The sequence below is a fragment of the Lampetra fluviatilis genome, chromosome 46 (genome assembly GCF_964198595.1).
Source record: "Lampetra fluviatilis chromosome 46, kcLamFluv1.1, whole genome shotgun sequence".
In the NCBI taxonomy this organism is placed as follows: domain Eukaryota; kingdom Metazoa; phylum Chordata; class Hyperoartia; order Petromyzontiformes; family Petromyzontidae; genus Lampetra; species Lampetra fluviatilis.
In genome coordinates, this window is record NC_136320.1 from 979,161 (window position 1) to 997,494 (window position 18,334).

Below are 18,334 nucleotides of genomic sequence, written 5' to 3' on the forward strand. Positions count from 1 at the left end.
TCATTGTCATCGTCGTCATCGTCATCATTGTTACCACGACCACCACTACTACCGCCACCGTCGCCACCACCAGCACACCACCACCAGCACACCACCAGCACACCACCACGGCCACTGCCACCACAACTACATCCACAACCAGCACCACCATTATCGCAACCACCACCACCATCGCCACCGATACTACACCGCTGCAACCACAACCACCACAACCAACAGCACTCCTGTCACCACCATCAACCACAGCCACCACCGTCTTCACCCCATGTATTAGCACATCCACTGCCATCATCACCACAACCTTCGTCACCATCAATCATCACCACCACCACCACCACCCGTAGCCCCAGGCTCTACGCATTTTTCAGGCTAAGTCGACCTCGTGCTTGCCCACTCCTGCCTCTCTTTACTGCCACGGGACAGACCCTAATTGAGCCCCGTTTAATGAGCAAGGAGGTAGGGGGCGTGATGGGGCAGGGGGTGACTCATGGGAAGCCATGGGGGGTCCCATTTCCCCGCAGGCTGAGTCTGCACCCCTGCAGACCACGTGTCTCCTCCACGTGTCTCATCCCCGTGTCTCCTCCACGTGTCTCATCCCCGTGTCTCCCCCGTCTCTCCCTGTCTCCTCCACGTGTCTCCCTGTCTCTCCCTGTCTCCTCCACGTGTCTCCTCCCCCGTCTCTCCCCCTGTCTCCCCCTTGTGTCTCTCACGGCCAACACGATTTTCTGAACCGGTCCTGGGCCTCCCCTAGGTCGACTCAGCCTCAAGTGAGGACCCGGTGCGATGTGTAAACATCGTCACTGGGGAGACAAAGGCGGCCGGGCGTGGTGTTGCCCACCCACCCCCTCGTGTGCCATGCCGGCCTTTATAGATGCTCGCTAACAGCACTTGCCCCTACAGTCTGTTAAGGCTATATGGGGGATCTTTATCTTTCTGTGTGTCGTGCGTGTCTGTGTGTGTCTATGTGTGTGTCTGTGTGTATGAGTCTGTGTGTGTGTGTGTCTGTGTGTGTGTGTGTCTGTGTGTGTGTGTGTCTGTGTGAGTCTGTGTGTGTGTGTGTGTCTGTGTGTGTGTGTGTGTGTATCTGTGTGTGTCTGTCTGTGTGTGTGTCTGTGTGTGTGTGTCTGTGTGTGTGAGTCTGTGTGTCTGTGTGTGTGTGTCTGTGTGTGTGTGTCTGTGTGTCTGTGTGTGTCTGTGTGTGTGTGTGTGTCTGTGTGTGCGTGTGTGCGTGCGTGCAGGGCCTGGTGAGTGTGAGTGGCGCTGTGCGCCCGCTGCTCGTGCAGGCCGTGCGGGAGCTCTTTGAGCAGCAGGAGGCCCCCGCCTCGTGGCCCGCCGGCGAGCCTCGCCTCAGCAGGCTCATCCTCATCGGTACGCGCACACACCCGCTCGCTCGCTCACCCGCTCACCAATCCACTCACCAACCGCTCACCCACCCGCTCGCCCGCTCACCAATCCACTCACCCACCGCTCACCCACCCGCTCACCCGCTCGCTCACCCGCTCACACACCCGCCCACCCACCCGCTCACCAATCCACTCACCCACCCGCTCACCCACCCGCTCACCCGCTCGCTCACCCGCTCACGCGCCCGCCCACCCGCTCACCAATCCACTCACCGACCGCTCACCCACCCGCTCGCCCACTCGCTCAACCGCTCATGCGCCCGCTAACCCGCCCAATCACCCACCCACTCACCCGTTCACTTACCTGCCCGATCACCCACCTGCCCGCTCACCCATCCGCTCACCCATCTGCTCACCCATCCACTCACCAATCCACTTAACCATCCGCTCACCCACCCGCTCACCCACCCGCTAACCAACCCACTCACTCACCCACTCACCCGCCCGCTCACTCACCTGCCCACTCTCCCATCCACTCACCCGTCCGCTCACCCATCCACTCACCAATCCACTCACCCACCCACTCACCCAGCCATTCACCCATCTGCTCACCAAATCTGCTTACCCAAACAAAATTTTCACTCTGGGTCTAGGGACCCTGGTTCCAGACTTCCTGATTCAGGGGCCTGTTCTAGGAACCAGTGCTGATGTTAGCACGACAAAAAAAGGCACGACAAAAAAGTCGACCTCGAGAAGGCCCAGAACCGGTTCACGTATTTGCCACCGATGTTTGCCGTGGCCGGGAATGGAACTCATGTGGCCGGGTTTCATAGGGCGGTGCGCTAACCACGATGCCACCACTCCCCCATCACAAACACCATTTCGTTTGCCGGTGACCGTGCTTCTTATCCGTACGCCTCTTTGGCTTTGGGTGGTCTTCATCCAGCAGTGGATTGCCCATGGCCGATGACGTCGTGGTAGTAATAGACGCTGCTACGGCTTGCTTGCAGGTGACGTTTAATTGTGGGTTTCTTTTAATTCTCGTTGAGATCAGCCGACACGTGCGCAGAGAGTAGAACACCACCCGTCTCTTCTTGTGCCGTGCCGGCCTTCATAGGTGCTGCTACTCGCTACCGGCACTTGCCCCGACAGTCTGTTACAGGCTACACGGGTGACCTTTGTCTCTGTTGAATGTAGTGTGCGTTCTGTCCCAGGATCGGTTCAGATGTCCCTCACTCGCCACCGATTCATTATGGCCGTGGCCGGGAGTCGAACTCAGGTTTCTGAGGTCGCGGTTTGATTGCTATCACCACGCCACCTCTCGCCACGTATGAAACACATTCCTGCGCAGGGAGCTGGTAGGAACGTTGGGTTGCTCGGTCAATGGCCTGCAGGGTCAACGGCGGCGTGGTGTAATCCGCAAATATGCCCGACCGTGAGGGCGGGCACAAGCCGGCGTGAGTAGGTTAAACGTTGAGTTTTATAAGGGCACCACGGGGTGAGAAGCCCCTCCCCACCCAGCCCCTCCCCACCCTCCCCACCCTCCCCACCCAGCCCCTCCCCACCCTCCCCACCCTCCCCACCCAGCCCTTCCCCACCCAGCCCTTCCCCACCCTCCCCACCCAGCCTCTCCCCACCCTCCCCTCTCCACCCAGCCCCACCCCTCCCATTTTTGGATGCACGACGGACGGACACAATAATCCCCTGTGGGCTGGTGGAACCAGATGGCTCCTACCAGTATTATACACAAACGTGCACAGAAGACAACTCTCACACGCACGAACACACAAAGACGAAGATCCCCCGTATAGTCCGTAGCAGACTTGGGGCAAGTGCTGTTAGCGAGTGGCGCCTATGAAGGCCGGCACGGCACACGAGGGGGTGGGTTGTCAACACCACGCCCGGCCGCCTTTGTCTCCCCAGTTGGCGATGTTTACTACGCAATGCACCAGGTACTCATTTGAGGCCGAGTCGACCTAGGGGAGGCCCAGGACGGGTTCAGATAATCGTCACTGGTGAGCGGGAATCGAACTCGGGTCGCTGGGTTTGTAGCGTAGCGCGCTAACCGCTGCACCACCGCTCCCCCACACAAAGATCCCCCATTTAGCCTTAACAGACTGTAGGGGCAAGTGCTGTTAGCAAGCACCTTTGTGGGCCGGCACGGCACACGAGGGGGTGGGTGGCCAACGCCACGCCCGGCCGCCTTTGTCTCCCCAGTGACGATGTTTACACATCGCACCAGGTACTCATTTGTGGCCGAGTCGACCTAGCGGAGGCCCAGGACCGGTTCAGATAATCGGCACTGATGTTGGCCGTGAGCGGGAATCGAACCCGGGTCGCCGGGTTCATAGCGCAGCGCGCTAACCGCTGCGCCACCGCTCCCCCACACGCACGCACACGCGCACACACACTCAGAAACAGACAGTTGCACAACCAGATCGACCCGTTCATTGGGGGTGAAAGCGCGCATTTGTTTCGAGGCATATTATTAAACACGCATGTATATTTATGAATTTGCTCCTTAATGGCAATGGCAGGGAGCAATGGAGGGCGATCATTAGCGATAATGGTTCCCAGACAACGACGGGACATCGCTACTCATCTCCCGCTCACAGCCCAGCTGCTGCAGAGCCCGCGGTGGCAATTCCACGCTCCTATGGCGGGGGCGAGTCCATCCACAGGACAATCAATCGCCGTTGCCTTCCCCACAACGTGGTACTCGTTTTATCGACCCTCGCCACCAGAGAGATAGTGGGCTGAGTTAACTCACTTTCCTACCCCCCCCCGCCCCCAACCAGGTTTTTATACAGTGGCGGCGATTCCACATTCCTATGACGGGGGCGAGGGTATCCATGTGATAACCCACAAAGTGGTACTAATTTCATCGAAAAGGCAGGTGCTGTTTGCGAGCACCTATGAAGCCCGTCACGGCACACGGAGGGGGTGGTGTGGCCGTCACAACTCCACGGTCGCCTTTGTCTCCCCAGTGCTGATGTTTTAAACAGCCCGCATCAGGCGCTCGTTTCACGGCTGAATCGATCTAAGGGAGGCCCAGGACCGGTTAAAGATAATCGTCACCAGTGGTGTTGGTCGTGAACGGGATTCGAACTCAGGCCGCTGCTGGGTTCACCGCGCCGCGCGCTAACCACTGCGCCACCACTCCAGTAAAATAATAATAATCATTTGTTAAGTCACGCAATTCATCCGTAGATGCCAATGCACTCCCATGTATGGAAATCAGGAAATATACAGAACTAGGTGGGGGGTAAAGGGAAATTTACCCACTTGCTCACCCACCCACTCGCTCGCTCACCCACTCACCCACCTACTCACCCACTCGCTCACCCACCCACTGACCTACTCACTCTCTCGCTCACCCACTCACTGACTCACCCACTCACTCACTCAACCACTCACCCAGAATCTCACCCACTCACTGACTCACCCACTCACTCACTCAACCACTCATCCACTCACTGTCTCGCTCACCCACTCACTCACTCAACCACTCACCCAGAATCTCACCCACTCGCTGACCCACCCACTCACCCACTCACTCTCTCGCTCACCCACTCACTCTCTCGTTCACCCACTCAATGACTCACCCACTCACTCAGTATCTCGCTCACCCACTAACTCTCTCGCTCAGCCACTCACTGACTCACCCACTTACTCAGAAAATATACAAAATTAAAATTCTCACGACGTTTCTACTGCAACACAAGCAACAATCATCATCAGGTGTAAAATCCACAGCAAGAAATTTTGAAAAATTTGAAAACTTTTTCTTGCTGTGGATTTCACACCTGATGATGATTGTTGCTTGTGTTGCAGTCGAAACGTCGTGAGAATTTTTATTGTTTTATATTTGTATTATTTTATTATCTCCCTTCTACGTGACTTTACCGAAAGAACCAAGAATATGAATCCCTGCAGTCACGAAAGTTTTACATCAAAAGTCCCCCACGGTCGTCCTCCGTTGTGCCCCCGCCCCACCTCCTCTCCCCGCACAATTCATTTCAGGACGGAACTTGGACCGCGGCATCCTCCTGGACCTGTTCGCCAAAGCCACGGCGGAGGGTGGAGATTTCGATTGAAAAAAAACGGGGGGGAGGGGGGAGCCCTCGCCCCCACGACACGTGACATCCACCAGGCTGCTGCTGCAAGCAAGAGGCGCAGCCCCTGCAACGGCTGAGTCCTCTGCCCCCCTCCGCTGCCGGATGGGCCACTCCCAACAGATGGAACTCGCCCGGAGAGCGACTTCGCCTTGAAACCCGTGCCCAGCGTTGTGGCCCCGTTGTGTTTTTACATTCGCCCCTCCCCCCCCTTTCCCCTCCTCCCCCTCCTACTCCCCCACTCCCCCTCCTACTCCCCATCCTCCCCCTCCTACTCCCCCCTCTCCCCTCCTACTCCCCCCCTCCTACTCCCCCCCTCCTACTCCCCCCCCCTCCTCCTCCCCCTCCCCCTCCTACTCCCCCTCTCCCCTCCTATTCCCCCCCCTCCTACTCCCCCCCTCCTACTCCCCCCCCCCTCCTCCTCCCCCCTCCCCCTCCTACTCCCCCCTCTCCCCTCCTATTCCCCCCCCTCCTACTCCCCCCCTCCTACTCCCCCCCCCCTCCTCCTCCCCCCTCCCCCCCTCCTACTCCCCCCCCCCCTCCCCCTTCCCCTCCCCGCATGCCCCCACGACGCTGTTGGGCAGCACTGTGGACGTGCCCACGCTTTGCCCCTCCAGCTCGCTCACTGACGTCATCCACTGGTCACGTGGCCGTGCTACTGCGCGAGTGGACGGTGCTGGGCCCCAGTACACTGATTGGGGGTTCAAGTATTAGGTGTAGCGCTGTGAGCCATTCGGCTCTTGAATCGGGTGCAACCGCAACAAACAAAAAACAAAAACATGAACAAAAAACATCTTAAGGGGGTGGACGGAGCGAGGGGGTGGAGGGGAGGGGGTGGAGGGGGGATGGAGGGGAGGAGGGGATGTAGGGGAGGGGCTGGGTGTAATCAACTCGCCCCCCCCCCCGCGCTCCCCAGCCACATGGAGAGTTCAACTTCAACAGTGGCCGCGAGCTGGAGTCGAACCGGTCCCTGTTGCTCCGTGTCGCCAGTCCAGTCGGTGTGTTGCCATGACGTCACGCGCCGCACCTGCCTTCGTTTTCTCGATTAAAGAAAAACTTCGTGAAAAAAAAAAGAAATGTTTTACATTTGTTGCGAAACATTTAGATATAGATAAGTGTATGCGGAAAACCGAGAATCGATTGTTACCGCTGTTTCGTGCGGTTACCGGTTCGGCAGAAACCGATTGAAACAGTCGACAGACACGCACGCGCATGATACTCGCGCGCAGAAACACAACAAAGACAAAGATCCCTCGAATAGCCTTCGACAGATTGTTGGGGCAAGTGCCGTTCGCGAGTCGGACCTACGAATTTCGCCGTCAACTGTGGCACACGAAGGGAGTAAATGTGGCCAGCACCTCGCCCGGCCGCCTTTGTCTCCCCCGGTGGCGATGTTTACACACCGCGCCAGGTGTACTCGTTTTGAGGCTGAGTCGACCTAGGGGAGGCCCACAGGGACCGGTTCAGATAATCGTCACCGGTGTTGGCCGTGAGCGGGAATCGAACTCGGGTAGCGCTAACCGCTGCACCACCGCCACATGCCTTGTTAACAACCTTCATGTAGAAGAAACATTCACGAAAATACAATTGATACATAACTAGCGACACATTCACACATATAAACAGACGTACACATTCGCACGCGTAACAAAGACGAAGATCCCCCGGGTAGCCTTTTAACAGACTGCCGGGGCAAGTGCTGTCAACGACACAAAGACAAAGATCCCCCGGGTAGCCTTTTAACAGACCGCTGGGGCAAGTGTCATAGTTGCAAGAAGCTGTTAACGATACACACGCACACACACGCATATACTGTACATACACACAGCTATGCACACTCATAGATAACCATACACACGTCTGTATACAAAGACAAAGAGCCCCCGTGTAGCCTCTAACAGACTGTAGGGGCAAGTGCTGTTAGCGAGTAGCACCTGTGAAGACTGCCGGCACTGTGGCACACGAGGGGGTGGTACAGTCAGCACCACGCCCGGCCGCCTTTGTCTTCCCGACGGTGATGTTTACGCACCACGGCGCCACGTATTGGTTTTGAGGCTGAGTCGACATAGGGGAGGTCCAGGACCGGTTCAGATATTTCTTCACCGATGTTGGCGGCCCGGAGCGGGAATCAAACTCGGGTCACCGCCGGGTTCGCCTGCGCAGGTGCGCTAACCGCTGCACCACCGCTCCCCACGTGCACATCTCATTCATCCTGGAGCGTCTCACTCGTGTGATGATGATGCTGCTGATGATGATGCTGCTAATGATGATGATGCTGATGATGATGCTGCTAATGATGATGATGCTGGTGTTGCTGATGATGGTGCAGCAGTTGCTGCTGATGATGCTGCTGATAATGGTGCTGATGATGCTGATGATGCTGCTGTTGCTGATGATGCAGCAGTTGCTGCTGATGATGATGCTGTTGAAAATGATGCTGATGATGCTGCTGACGATGTTGGTGTTGATGATGATGGTGCAGCAGCTGCTGACAATGATGTAGCCGCTGCTGATGACGATAATGGCCATGATGCTGCTGATGATGCAGCAGCTGCTGCTGCTGCTCATGATGACGATGCTACATCATCAAGACTTAATATTCACGATCAACTAATGAAGCTATCGGACTGTCTAAGGCACTCCGCACGTTCACGACTGCTGCTCGGGGTAGGGGCCGCGTCTCGTGTAGCAGGGGGCACGGGGGGGGGGGGGCACGGGGGGGGCATGGGGGGGGCACGGGGGGGGGCACGGGGGGGGGCACGGGGTGGGGGGCTAGGGAGGTGACGTCCCATCATCGCCGCCTGTGGTGGCATCAGCAGCATCAGCAGCATGATCATCATCAACAGCATCAGCAGCATCATCAACAGCAGCAGTATCAGCAGCAGCAGCATGATCATGAGCAGCAGTAGTATGATCATCATCAGCAGCATCATCCGCAGCAGCATCGTCGTCGTAGGTAGTAGTGGTGGTGGTGTTGGTGGTGATGTTGGTGGTGGTGTTGGTGGTGTTGGTGGTGGTGTTGGTGGGTCATGTAGCCCGCATGCCCAGCCACCGCATGCCTAGACAGCTTTTGTTCGGCCGGATCGAGGGGGCTAAACGGGCGCGGCACGGGCTAGAGAAGAGATGGAGTGATGTGGTACAGGAGGACGTGGAGCTGAGTGGACTTGCCGATGACTGGTACCAGCCGTGTCAAGATCGGCCTCAGTGGAGGAGGCTCGTGAAGGACGCTACTGGGCAGTTGGAGGCAGTCGCCCTCCAACATCAACGGAGGGCGGAGGAGCGACGCTCACAACAACGAGCGGAGCGCCGGGTGGCTAAAGCACAGCGAGTTGGCACAGTAGGGGGCACAGGTGGTGCATCAGCCAGTCATCTCGGTCATCTCAGTCATCTGGGTCTGCCCCGTGACACTTCACGCGGCCTCAAGGTGCACATGGCCTGGCACAAGCGTCGTGGTGACGTCACCGCTACTTAGTCACACACATACCCACTTACACACACTTACACTCACACACACACTCACACACTCACTTACACACTCACACACACTCACACACACTCACTCTTTATCTTACATAGCGCCTTGACTAAAGCGCTGAACAAACAGGGATTTGTTCAGCAGAATGGCGACATGAGATGAGTTGATGACGAGGATGGGTAAGTCCGTGAATGTGATCGTGCGCAAACGGCGATGATTACGATCACGATGATCGTGTATGTTGAACTTCTTTCGCACCGTACATGGCCAACACGTCTCACTCACTCTCCCCTATCACTCTCCAACTCTCGCCCTGTGACTCTCCAACTCTCTCGCCCTGTGACTCTCCAACTCTCTCACCATGTGACTCTCCAACTCTCTCGCCCTGTGACTCTCCAACTCTCTCGCCCTGTGACTCTCCAACTCTCCAACTCTCTCACCCTGTGACTCTCCAACTCTCTCGCCCTGTGACTCCCCAACTCTCCAACTCTCTCGCCCTGTGACTCTCCAACTATCTCACCCTGTGACTCTCCAGCTCTCTCGCCCTGTGACTCTCCAACTATCTCACCCTGTGACTCTCCAACTTTCTCACCCTGTGACTCTCCAACTCTCCAACTCTCTCGCCCTGTGACTCTCCAACTCTCCAACTCTCTCACCCTGTGCCTCTCCAACTCTCTCGCCCTGTGACTCTCCAACTCTCCAACTCTCTCACCCTGTGACTCTCCAACTCTCTCGCCCTGTGACTCTCCAACTCTCCAACTCTCTCGCCCTGTGACTCTCCAACTCTCTCGCCCTGTGACTCTCCAACTCTCTCACCCTGTGACTCTCCAACTCTCTCGCCCTGTGACTCTCCAACTCTCTCGCCCTGTGACTCTCCAACTCTCTCGCCCTGTGACTCTCCAACTCTCTCACCCTGTGACTCTCCAACTCTCTCACCCTGTGACTCTCCAACTCTCTCGCCCTGTGACTCTCCAACACTCTCACCCTGTGACTCTCCAACTCTCTCACCCTGTGACTCTCCAACTCTCCAACTCTCTCGCCCTGTGACTCTCCAACTCTCTCACCATGTGACTCTCCAACTCTCTCGCCCTGTGACTCTCCAACTCTCTCACCATGTGACTCTCCAACTCTCTCACCCTGTGACTCTCCAACTCTCTCGCCCTGTGACTCTCCAACTCTCTCACCATGTGACTCTCCAACTCTCTCGCCCTGTGACTCTCCAACTCTCTCACCCTGTGACTCTCCAACTCTCTCGCCCTGTGACTCTCCAACTCTCTCACCATGTGACTCCAACTCTCTCGCCCTGTGACTCTCCAACTCTCTCGCCCTGTGACTCTCCAACTCTCTCACCATGTGACTCTCCAACTCTCTCGCCCTGTGACTCTCCAACTCTCTCACCATGTGACTCTCCAACTCTCTCGCCCTGTGACTCTCCAACTCTCTCACCATGTGACTCTCCAACTCTCTCACCATGTGACTCCAACTCTCTCGCCCTGTGACTCTCCAACTCTCTCGCCCTGTGACTCTCCAACTCTCTCACCATGTGACTCTCCAACTCTCTCGCCCTGTGACTCTCCAACTCTCTCACCATGTGACTCCAACTCTCTCACCCTGTGACTCCCCAACTCTCCAACTCTCTCGCCCTGTGACTCTCCAACTCTCCAACTCTCTCGCCCTGTGACTCTCCAACTCTCCAACTCTCTCGCCCTGTGACTCCCCAACTCTCCAACTCTCTCGCCCTGTGACTCTCCAACTCTCCAACTCTCTCGCCCTGTGACTCCCCAACTCTCCAACTCTCTCGCCCTGTGACTCTCCAACTCTCCAACTCTCTCACCATGTGACTCCAACTCTCTCACCCTGTGACTCCCCAACTCTCCAACTCTCTCGCCCTGTGACTCTCCAACTCTCCAACTCTCTCGCCCTGTGACTCTCCAACTCTCTCGCCCTGTGACTCCCCAACTCTCCAACTCTCTCGCCCTGTGACTCTCCAACTATCTCACCCTGTGACTCTCCAGCTCTCTCGCCCTGTGACTCTCCAACTCTCTCACCCTGTGACTCCCCAACTCTCCAACTCTCTCGCCCTGTGACTCTCCAACTCTCCAACTCTCTCACCCTGTGACTCTCCAACTCTCTCGCCCTGTGACTCTCCAACTCTCCAACTCTCTCGCCCTGTGACTCTCCAACTATCTCACCCTGTGACTCTCCAACTCTTTCACCCTGTGACTCTCCAACTCTCCAACTCTCTCGCCCTGTGACTCTCCAACTCTCCAACTCTCTCACCCTGTGACTCTCCAACTCTCTCGCCCTGTGACTCTCCAACTCTCCAACTCTCTCGCCCTGTGACTCTCCAACTCTCTCGCCCTGTGACTCTCCAACTCTCCAGCTCTCTCGCCCTGTGACTCTCCAACTCTCTCACCCTGTGACTCTCCAACTCTCTCACCCTGTGACTCTCCAACTCTCTCGCCCTGTGACTCTCCAACGCTCTCACCCTGTGACTCTCCAACTCTCTCACCCTGTGACTCTCCAACTCTCCAACTCTCTCGCCCTGTGACTCTCCAACTCTCCAACTCTCTCACCCTGTGACTCTCCAACTCTCTCGCCCTGTGACTCTCCAACTCTCTCACCCTGTGACTCTCCAACTCTCTCGCCCTGTGACTCTCCAACTCTCTCGCCCTGTGACTCTCCAACACTCTCACCCTGTGACTCTCCAACTCTCTCACCCTGTGACTCTCCAACTCTCCAACTCTCTCGCCCTGTGACTCTCCAACTCTCTCACCATGTGACTCTCCAACTCTCTCGCCCTGTGACTCTCCAACTCTCTCACCATGTGACTCTCCAACTCTCTCGCCCTGTGACTCTCCAACTCTCTCACCCTGTGACTCTCCAACTCTCTCGCCCTGTGACTCTCCAACTCTCTCACCATGTGACTCTACAACTCTCTCGCCCTGTGACTCTCCAACTCTCTCACCATGTGACTCTCCAACTCTCTCACCATGTGACTCTCCAGCTCTCTCACCCTGTGACTCTCCAACTCTCTCACCTTGTGACTCTCCAACTCTCTCGCCCTGTGACTCTCCAACTCTCTCACCATGTGACTCTCCAACTCTCTCGCCCTGTGACTCTCCAACTCTCTCACCATGTGACTCCAACTCTCTCACCCTGTGACTCCCCAACTCTCCAACTCTCTCACCATGTGACTCTCCAACTCTCTCGCCCTGTGACTCTCCAACTCTCTCACCCTGTGACTCTCCAACTCTCTCGCCCTGTGACTCCCCAACTCTCCAACTCTCTCGCCCTGTGACTCCCCAACTCTCCAACTCTCTCACCCTGTGACTCTCCAACTCTCTCGCCCTGTGACTCCCCAACTCTCCAACTCTCTCGCCCTGTGACTCTCCAACTCTCCAACTCTCTCGCCCTGTGACTCTCCAACTCTCTCGCCCTGTGACTCCCCAACTCTCCAACTCTCTCGCCCTGTGACTCTCCAACTCTCCAACTCTCTCACCATGTGACTCCAACTCTCTCACCCTGTGACTCCCCAACTCTCCAACTCTCTCGCCCTGTGACTCTCCAACTCTCTCGCCCTGTGACTCTCCAACTCTCTCACCATGTGACTCTCCAACTCTCTCGCCCTGTGACTCTCCAACTCTCTCACCATGTGACTCCAACTCTCTCACCCTGTGACTCCCCAACTCTCCAACTCTCTCGCCCTGTGACTCTCCAACTCTCCAACTCTCTCGCCCTGTGACTCTCCAACTCTCCAACTCTCTCGCCCTGTGACTCCCCAACTCTCCAACTCTCTCGCCCTGTGACTCTCCAACTCTCCAACTCTCTCGCCCTGTGACTCTCCAACTCTCCAACTCTCTCGCCCTGTGACTCTCCAACTCTCCAACTCTCTCGCCCTGTGACTCCCCAACTCTCCAACTCTCTCGCCCTGTGACTCTCCAACTCTCCAACTCTCTCACCATGTGACTCCAACTCTCTCACCCTGTGACTCCCCAACTCTCCAACTCTCTCGCCCTGTGACTCTCCAACTCTCCAACTCTCTCGCCCTGTGACTCTCCAACTCTCTCGCCCTGTGACTCCCCAACTCTCCAACTCTCTCGCCCTGTGACTCTCCAACTATCTCACCCTGTGACTCTCCAGCTCTCTCGCCCTGTGACTCTCCAACTCTCTCACCCTGTGACTCCCCAACTCTCCAACTCTCTCGCCCTGTGACTCTCCAACTCTCCAACTCTCTCACCCTGTGACTCTCCAACTCTCTCGCCCTGTGACTCTCCAACTCTCCAACTCTCTCGCCCTGTGACTCTCCAACTATCTCACCCTGTGACTCTCCAACTCTTTCACCCTGTGACTCTCCAACTCTCCAACTCTCTCGCCCTGTGACTCTCCAACTCTCCAACTCTCTCACCCTGTGACTCTCCAACTCTCTCGCCCTGTGACTCTCCAACTCTCCAACTCTCTCGCCCTGTGACTCTCCAACTCTCTCGCCCTGTGACTCTCCAACTCTCCAGCTCTCTCGCCCTGTGACTCTCCAACTCTCTCACCCTGTGACTCTCCAACTCTCTCACCCTGTGACTCTCCAACTCTCTCGCCCTGTGACTCTCCAACGCTCTCACCCTGTGACTCTCCAACTCTCTCACCCTGTGACTCTCCAACTCTCCAACTCTCTCGCCCTGTGACTCTCCAACTCTCCAACTCTCTCACCCTGTGACTCTCCAACTCTCTCGCCCTGTGACTCTCCAACTCTCTCACCCTGTGACTCTCCAACTCTCTCGCCCTGTGACTCTCCAACTCTCTCGCCCTGTGACTCTCCAACACTCTCACCCTGTGACTCTCCAACTCTCTCACCCTGTGACTCTCCAACTCTCCAACTCTCTCGCCCTGTGACTCTCCAACTCTCTCACCATGTGACTCTCCAACTCTCTCGCCCTGTGACTCTCCAACTCTCTCACCATGTGACTCTCCAACTCTCTCGCCCTGTGACTCTCCAACTCTCTCACCCTGTGACTCTCCAACTCTCTCGCCCTGTGACTCTCCAACTCTCTCACCATGTGACTCTCCAACTCTCTCGCCCTGTGACTCTCCAACTCTCTCACCATGTGACTCTCCAACTCTCTCACCATGTGACTCTCCAGCTTTCTCACCCTGTGACTCTCCAACTCTCTCACCCTGTGACTCTCCAACTCTCTCGCCCTGTGACTCTCCAACTCTCTCACCATGTGACTCTCCAACTCTCTCGCCCTGTGACTCTCCAACTCTCTCACCATGTGACTCCAACTCTCTCACCCTGTGACTCCCCAACTCTCCAACTCTCTCACCATGTGACTCTCCAACTCTCTCGCCCTGTGACTCTCCAACTCTCTCACCCTGTGACTCTCCAACTCTCTCGCCCTGTGACTCCCCAACTCTCCAACTCTCTCGCCCTGTGACTCCCCAACTCTCCAACTCTCTCGCCCTGTGACTCTCCAACTCTCCAACTCTCTCGCCCTGTGACTCTCCAACTCTCTCGCCCTGTGACTCCCCAACTCTCCAACTCTCTCGCCCTGTGACTCTCCAACTCTCCAACTCTCTCACCATGTGACTCCAACTCTCTCACCCTGTGACTCCCCAACTCTCCAACTCTCTCGCCCTGTGACTCTCCAACTCTCCAACTCTCTCGCCCTGTGACTCTCCAACTATCTCACCCTGTGACTCCCCAACTCTCCAACTCTCTCGCCCTGTGACTCTCCAACTCTCCAACTCTCTCACCCTGTGACTCTCCAACTCTCTCGCCCTGTGACTCTCCAACTCTCCAACTCTCTCACCCTGTGACTCTCCAACTCTCTCGCCCTGTGACTCTCCAACTCTCCAACTCTCTCGCCCTGTAACTCTCCAACTCTCTCGCCCTGTGACTCTCCAACTCTCCAACTCTCTCACCATGTGACTCCAACTCTCTCACCCTGTGACTCCCCAACTCTCCAACTCTCTCGCCCTGTGACTCTCCAACTCTCCAACTCTCTCGCCCTGTGACTCTCCAACTCTCTCACCTTGTGACTCCCCAACTCTCCAACTCTCTCGCCCTGTGACTCTCCAACTCTCCAACTCTCTCACCCTGTGACTCTCCAACTCTCTCGCCCTGTGACTCTCCAACTCTCCAACTCTCTCGCCCTGTGACTCTCCAACTCTCTCGCCCTGTGACTCTCCAACTCTCCAACTCTCTCGCCCTGTGACTCTCCAACTATCTCACCCTGTGACTCTCCAACTCTCTCACCCTGTGACTCTCCAACTCTCCAACTCTCTCGCCCTGTGACTCTCCAACTCTCCAACTCTCTCACCCTGTGACTCTCCAACTCTCTCGCCCTGTGACTCTCCAACTCTCCAACTCTCTCGCCCTGTGACTCTCCAACTCTCTCACCCTGTGACTCTCCAACTCTCTCACCCTGTGACTCTCCAACTCTCTCGCCCTGTGACTCTCCAACTCTCTCGCCCTGTGACTCTCCAACTCTCTCGCCCTGTGACTCTCCAACTCTCTCGCCCTGTGACTCTCCAACTCTCCAACTCTCTCACCCTGTGACTCTCCAACTCTCTCACCCTGTAACTCTCCAACTCTCTCGCCCTGTGACTCTCCAACTCTCCAACTCTCTCACCCTGTAACTCTCCAACTCTCTCACCCTGTGACTCTCCAACTCTCTCGCCCTGTGACTCTCCAACTCTCTCACCCTGTGACTCTCCAACTCTCTCGCCCTGTGACTCTCCAACTCTCTCGCCCTGTGACTCTCCAACTCTCCAACTCTCTCGCCCTGTGACTCTCCAACTCTCTCGCCCTGTGACTCTCCAACTCTCCAACTCTCTCACCCTGTAACTCTCCAACTCTCTCACCCTGTGACTCTCCAACTCTCTCGCCCTGTGACTCTCCAACTCTCTCGCCCTGTGACTTTCCCACTCTCTCACCCTGTGACTCTCCAACTCTCTCACCCTGTGACTCTCCAACTCTCTCGCCCTGTGACTCTCCAACTCTCTCACCCTGTGACTCTCCAACTCTCTCGCCATGTGACTCTCCAACTCTCCAACTCTCTCACCCTGTGACTCTCCAACTCTCTCGCCCTGTGACTCTCCAACTCTCTCGCCCTGTAACTCTCCAGCTCTCTCGCCCTGTAATTCTCCAACTCTCTCGTCCTGTGACTCTCCAACTCTCCAACTCTCTCACCCTGTGACTCCCCAACTCTCCAACTCTCTCGCCCTGTGACTCTCCAACTCTCCAACTCTCTCACCCTGTGACTCTCCAACTCTCTCACCCTGTAACTCTCCAACTCTCTCGCCCTGTAACTCTCCAACTCTCTCGCCCTGTGACTCTCAAACTCTCCAGCTCTCTCACCCTGTGACTCTCCAACTCTCTCACCCTGTGACTCTCCAACTCTCTCGCCCTGTGACTCTCCAACTCTCTCACCCTGTGACTCTCCAACTCTCTCACCCTGTGACTCTCCAACTCTCCAGCTCTCTCACCCTGTGACTCTCCAACTCTCTCACCCTGTGACTCTCCAACTCTCCAGCTCTCTCACCCTGTAATTCTCCAACTTTCTCACCCTGTGACTCTCCAACTCTCTCACCCTGTGACTCTCCAACTCTCCAGCTCTCTCTCTCTCGACTCTCCCAGCGATGTCAGCGATGCTGTCCTTCCCGATCCTTCCACTGCGCCCACAAGTCATTGCAGCTGCAGAGATGGGTAGCTGATGGGGGTGGTGGTGGAGGTGGTGATGGTGTTGATGATGGTGGTGGTGGAGGTGGTGATGGTGTTCATGATGGTGAAGGTAATGGTGGTGGTGTAGGTGGTGATGGTGTTGATGATGGTGATGGTGGTGGTGATGGTGTTGATGATGGTGGTGGTGGTGGTGGTGGAGTTGGTGATGGTGTTGATGATGGTGGTGGGGTAGAGGTGGTGATGGTGTTGATGATGGTGGAGGTGATGGTGGTGTTGGAGGTAGTGATGGTGTTGATGCTAGTGAAGGTGATAGTGGTATTGGAGGTGGTGATGGTGTTGATGATGGTGAATTGATGGTGATGGTGTAGGTGGTGATGGTGTTGATGGTGGTGGAGATGGTGATGGTGTTGATGATGGTGAAGGTGATGGTGGTGGCGTAGTTGGTGATGGTGTTGATGATGGTGAAGGTGATGGTGGTGGTGTAGGTGGTGATGGTGTTGATGGTGGTGGTGGAGGTGGTGATGGTGTTGATGAAGGTGATGGTGGTGGTGGAGGTGGTGATGGTGTTAATGATGGTGATGGTGGTGGTGTAGGTGTTGATGGTGTTGATGATGGTGGTGGTGGAGTTGGTGATGGTGTTGATGATGCTGAGGGTGATGGTGGGGGTGTAGGTGGTGATGGTGTTGATGATGGTGAAGGTGATGGTGGTGTTGGTGGAGGTGGTGATGGTGTTGATGATGGTGAAGGTGGTGGTGGAGTTGGTGATGGTGTTGATGATGGTGGAGGTGATGGTGGTGTTGGAGGTGGTGACGGTGTTGATGATGGTCGTGGTGGAGGTGGTGATGGTGTTGATGATGGTGAAGGTGATGGTGGTGGTGGAGGTGGTGATGGTGTTGATGATGGTGAAGGTGGTGGTGGAGTTGGTGATGGTGTTGATGATGTTGGAGGTGATGGTGGTGTTGGAGGTGGTGATGGTGTTGATGATGGTCGTGGTGGAGGTGGTGATGGTGTTGATGATGGTGAAAGTGATGGTGGTGGTGTAGGTGGTGATGTTGTAGGTGATGGTGGTCATGGTGCAGTTGCTGGTGTAGGCAGTGGTGATGGTGGTGATGGTGTAGCTGATGGTGGTGACGGTGTAGGCGATGGTGGTGGTAGTGTTGATGGTGTAGCTGAGGTTGATGGTGGTGTAGGTGGTGATTGTGTTGATGATGGTGATGGTGGTGTAGGTGGTGATGCTGTTGATGATGGTGAAGGTGGCGGTGGTGGAGGTGGTGATGGTGTTAATGATGGTGATGGTGGTGGTGTAGGTGGTGATCGTGTTGATGAAGGTGATGGTGGTAAAGGTGGTGATGATGGTATTGCTACGATGGGGGTGGCGATGATTGGGGCGGTGATGATGGTGATGGTATTGATGATGCCGTTGATGGTAGTGATGGTGGATAACATATAGGGTCATTCCCATTGTGGAGGTGAGATTGTGGATGACATGGAAAGTGTTTGTCTGTCTCTGTGTATCTGTGTCTCTGTGTATGTCTTTGTGTATGTGTATCTGTGTCTCTGTGTATGTCTCTGTTTATTTGTCTCTGTGTCTCGGTCTCTGTGTATGTCTCTGTGTCTGTGTCTCTGTGTATGTCTCTGTGTTTGTGTATGTGTCTCTGTGTGTCTGTGTCTGTGTGTCTGTGTATGTATCTGTGTAGGTCTCTGTGTCTCTGTGTCTGTGTGT

General features: G+C 55.9%; 1 protein-coding gene across 1 annotated transcript in view; it reads left to right on the plus strand.

Annotated features, from left to right (window-relative positions):
- LOC144947573 (uncharacterized) overlaps nt 1-5,716 on the plus strand; it is a 99,630-nt gene extending 93,914 nt beyond the window's left edge. The window contains 2 exon segments of the mRNA XM_078876786.1: nt 1,239-1,368; nt 5,367-5,716. Coding sequence (XP_078732912.1) covers nt 1,239-1,368; nt 5,367-5,440 — 204 coding nt within the window. The 3' untranslated portion in view covers nt 5,441-5,716.
- The last annotated feature ends 12,618 nt before the right edge of the window (nt 5,717-18,334 follow it).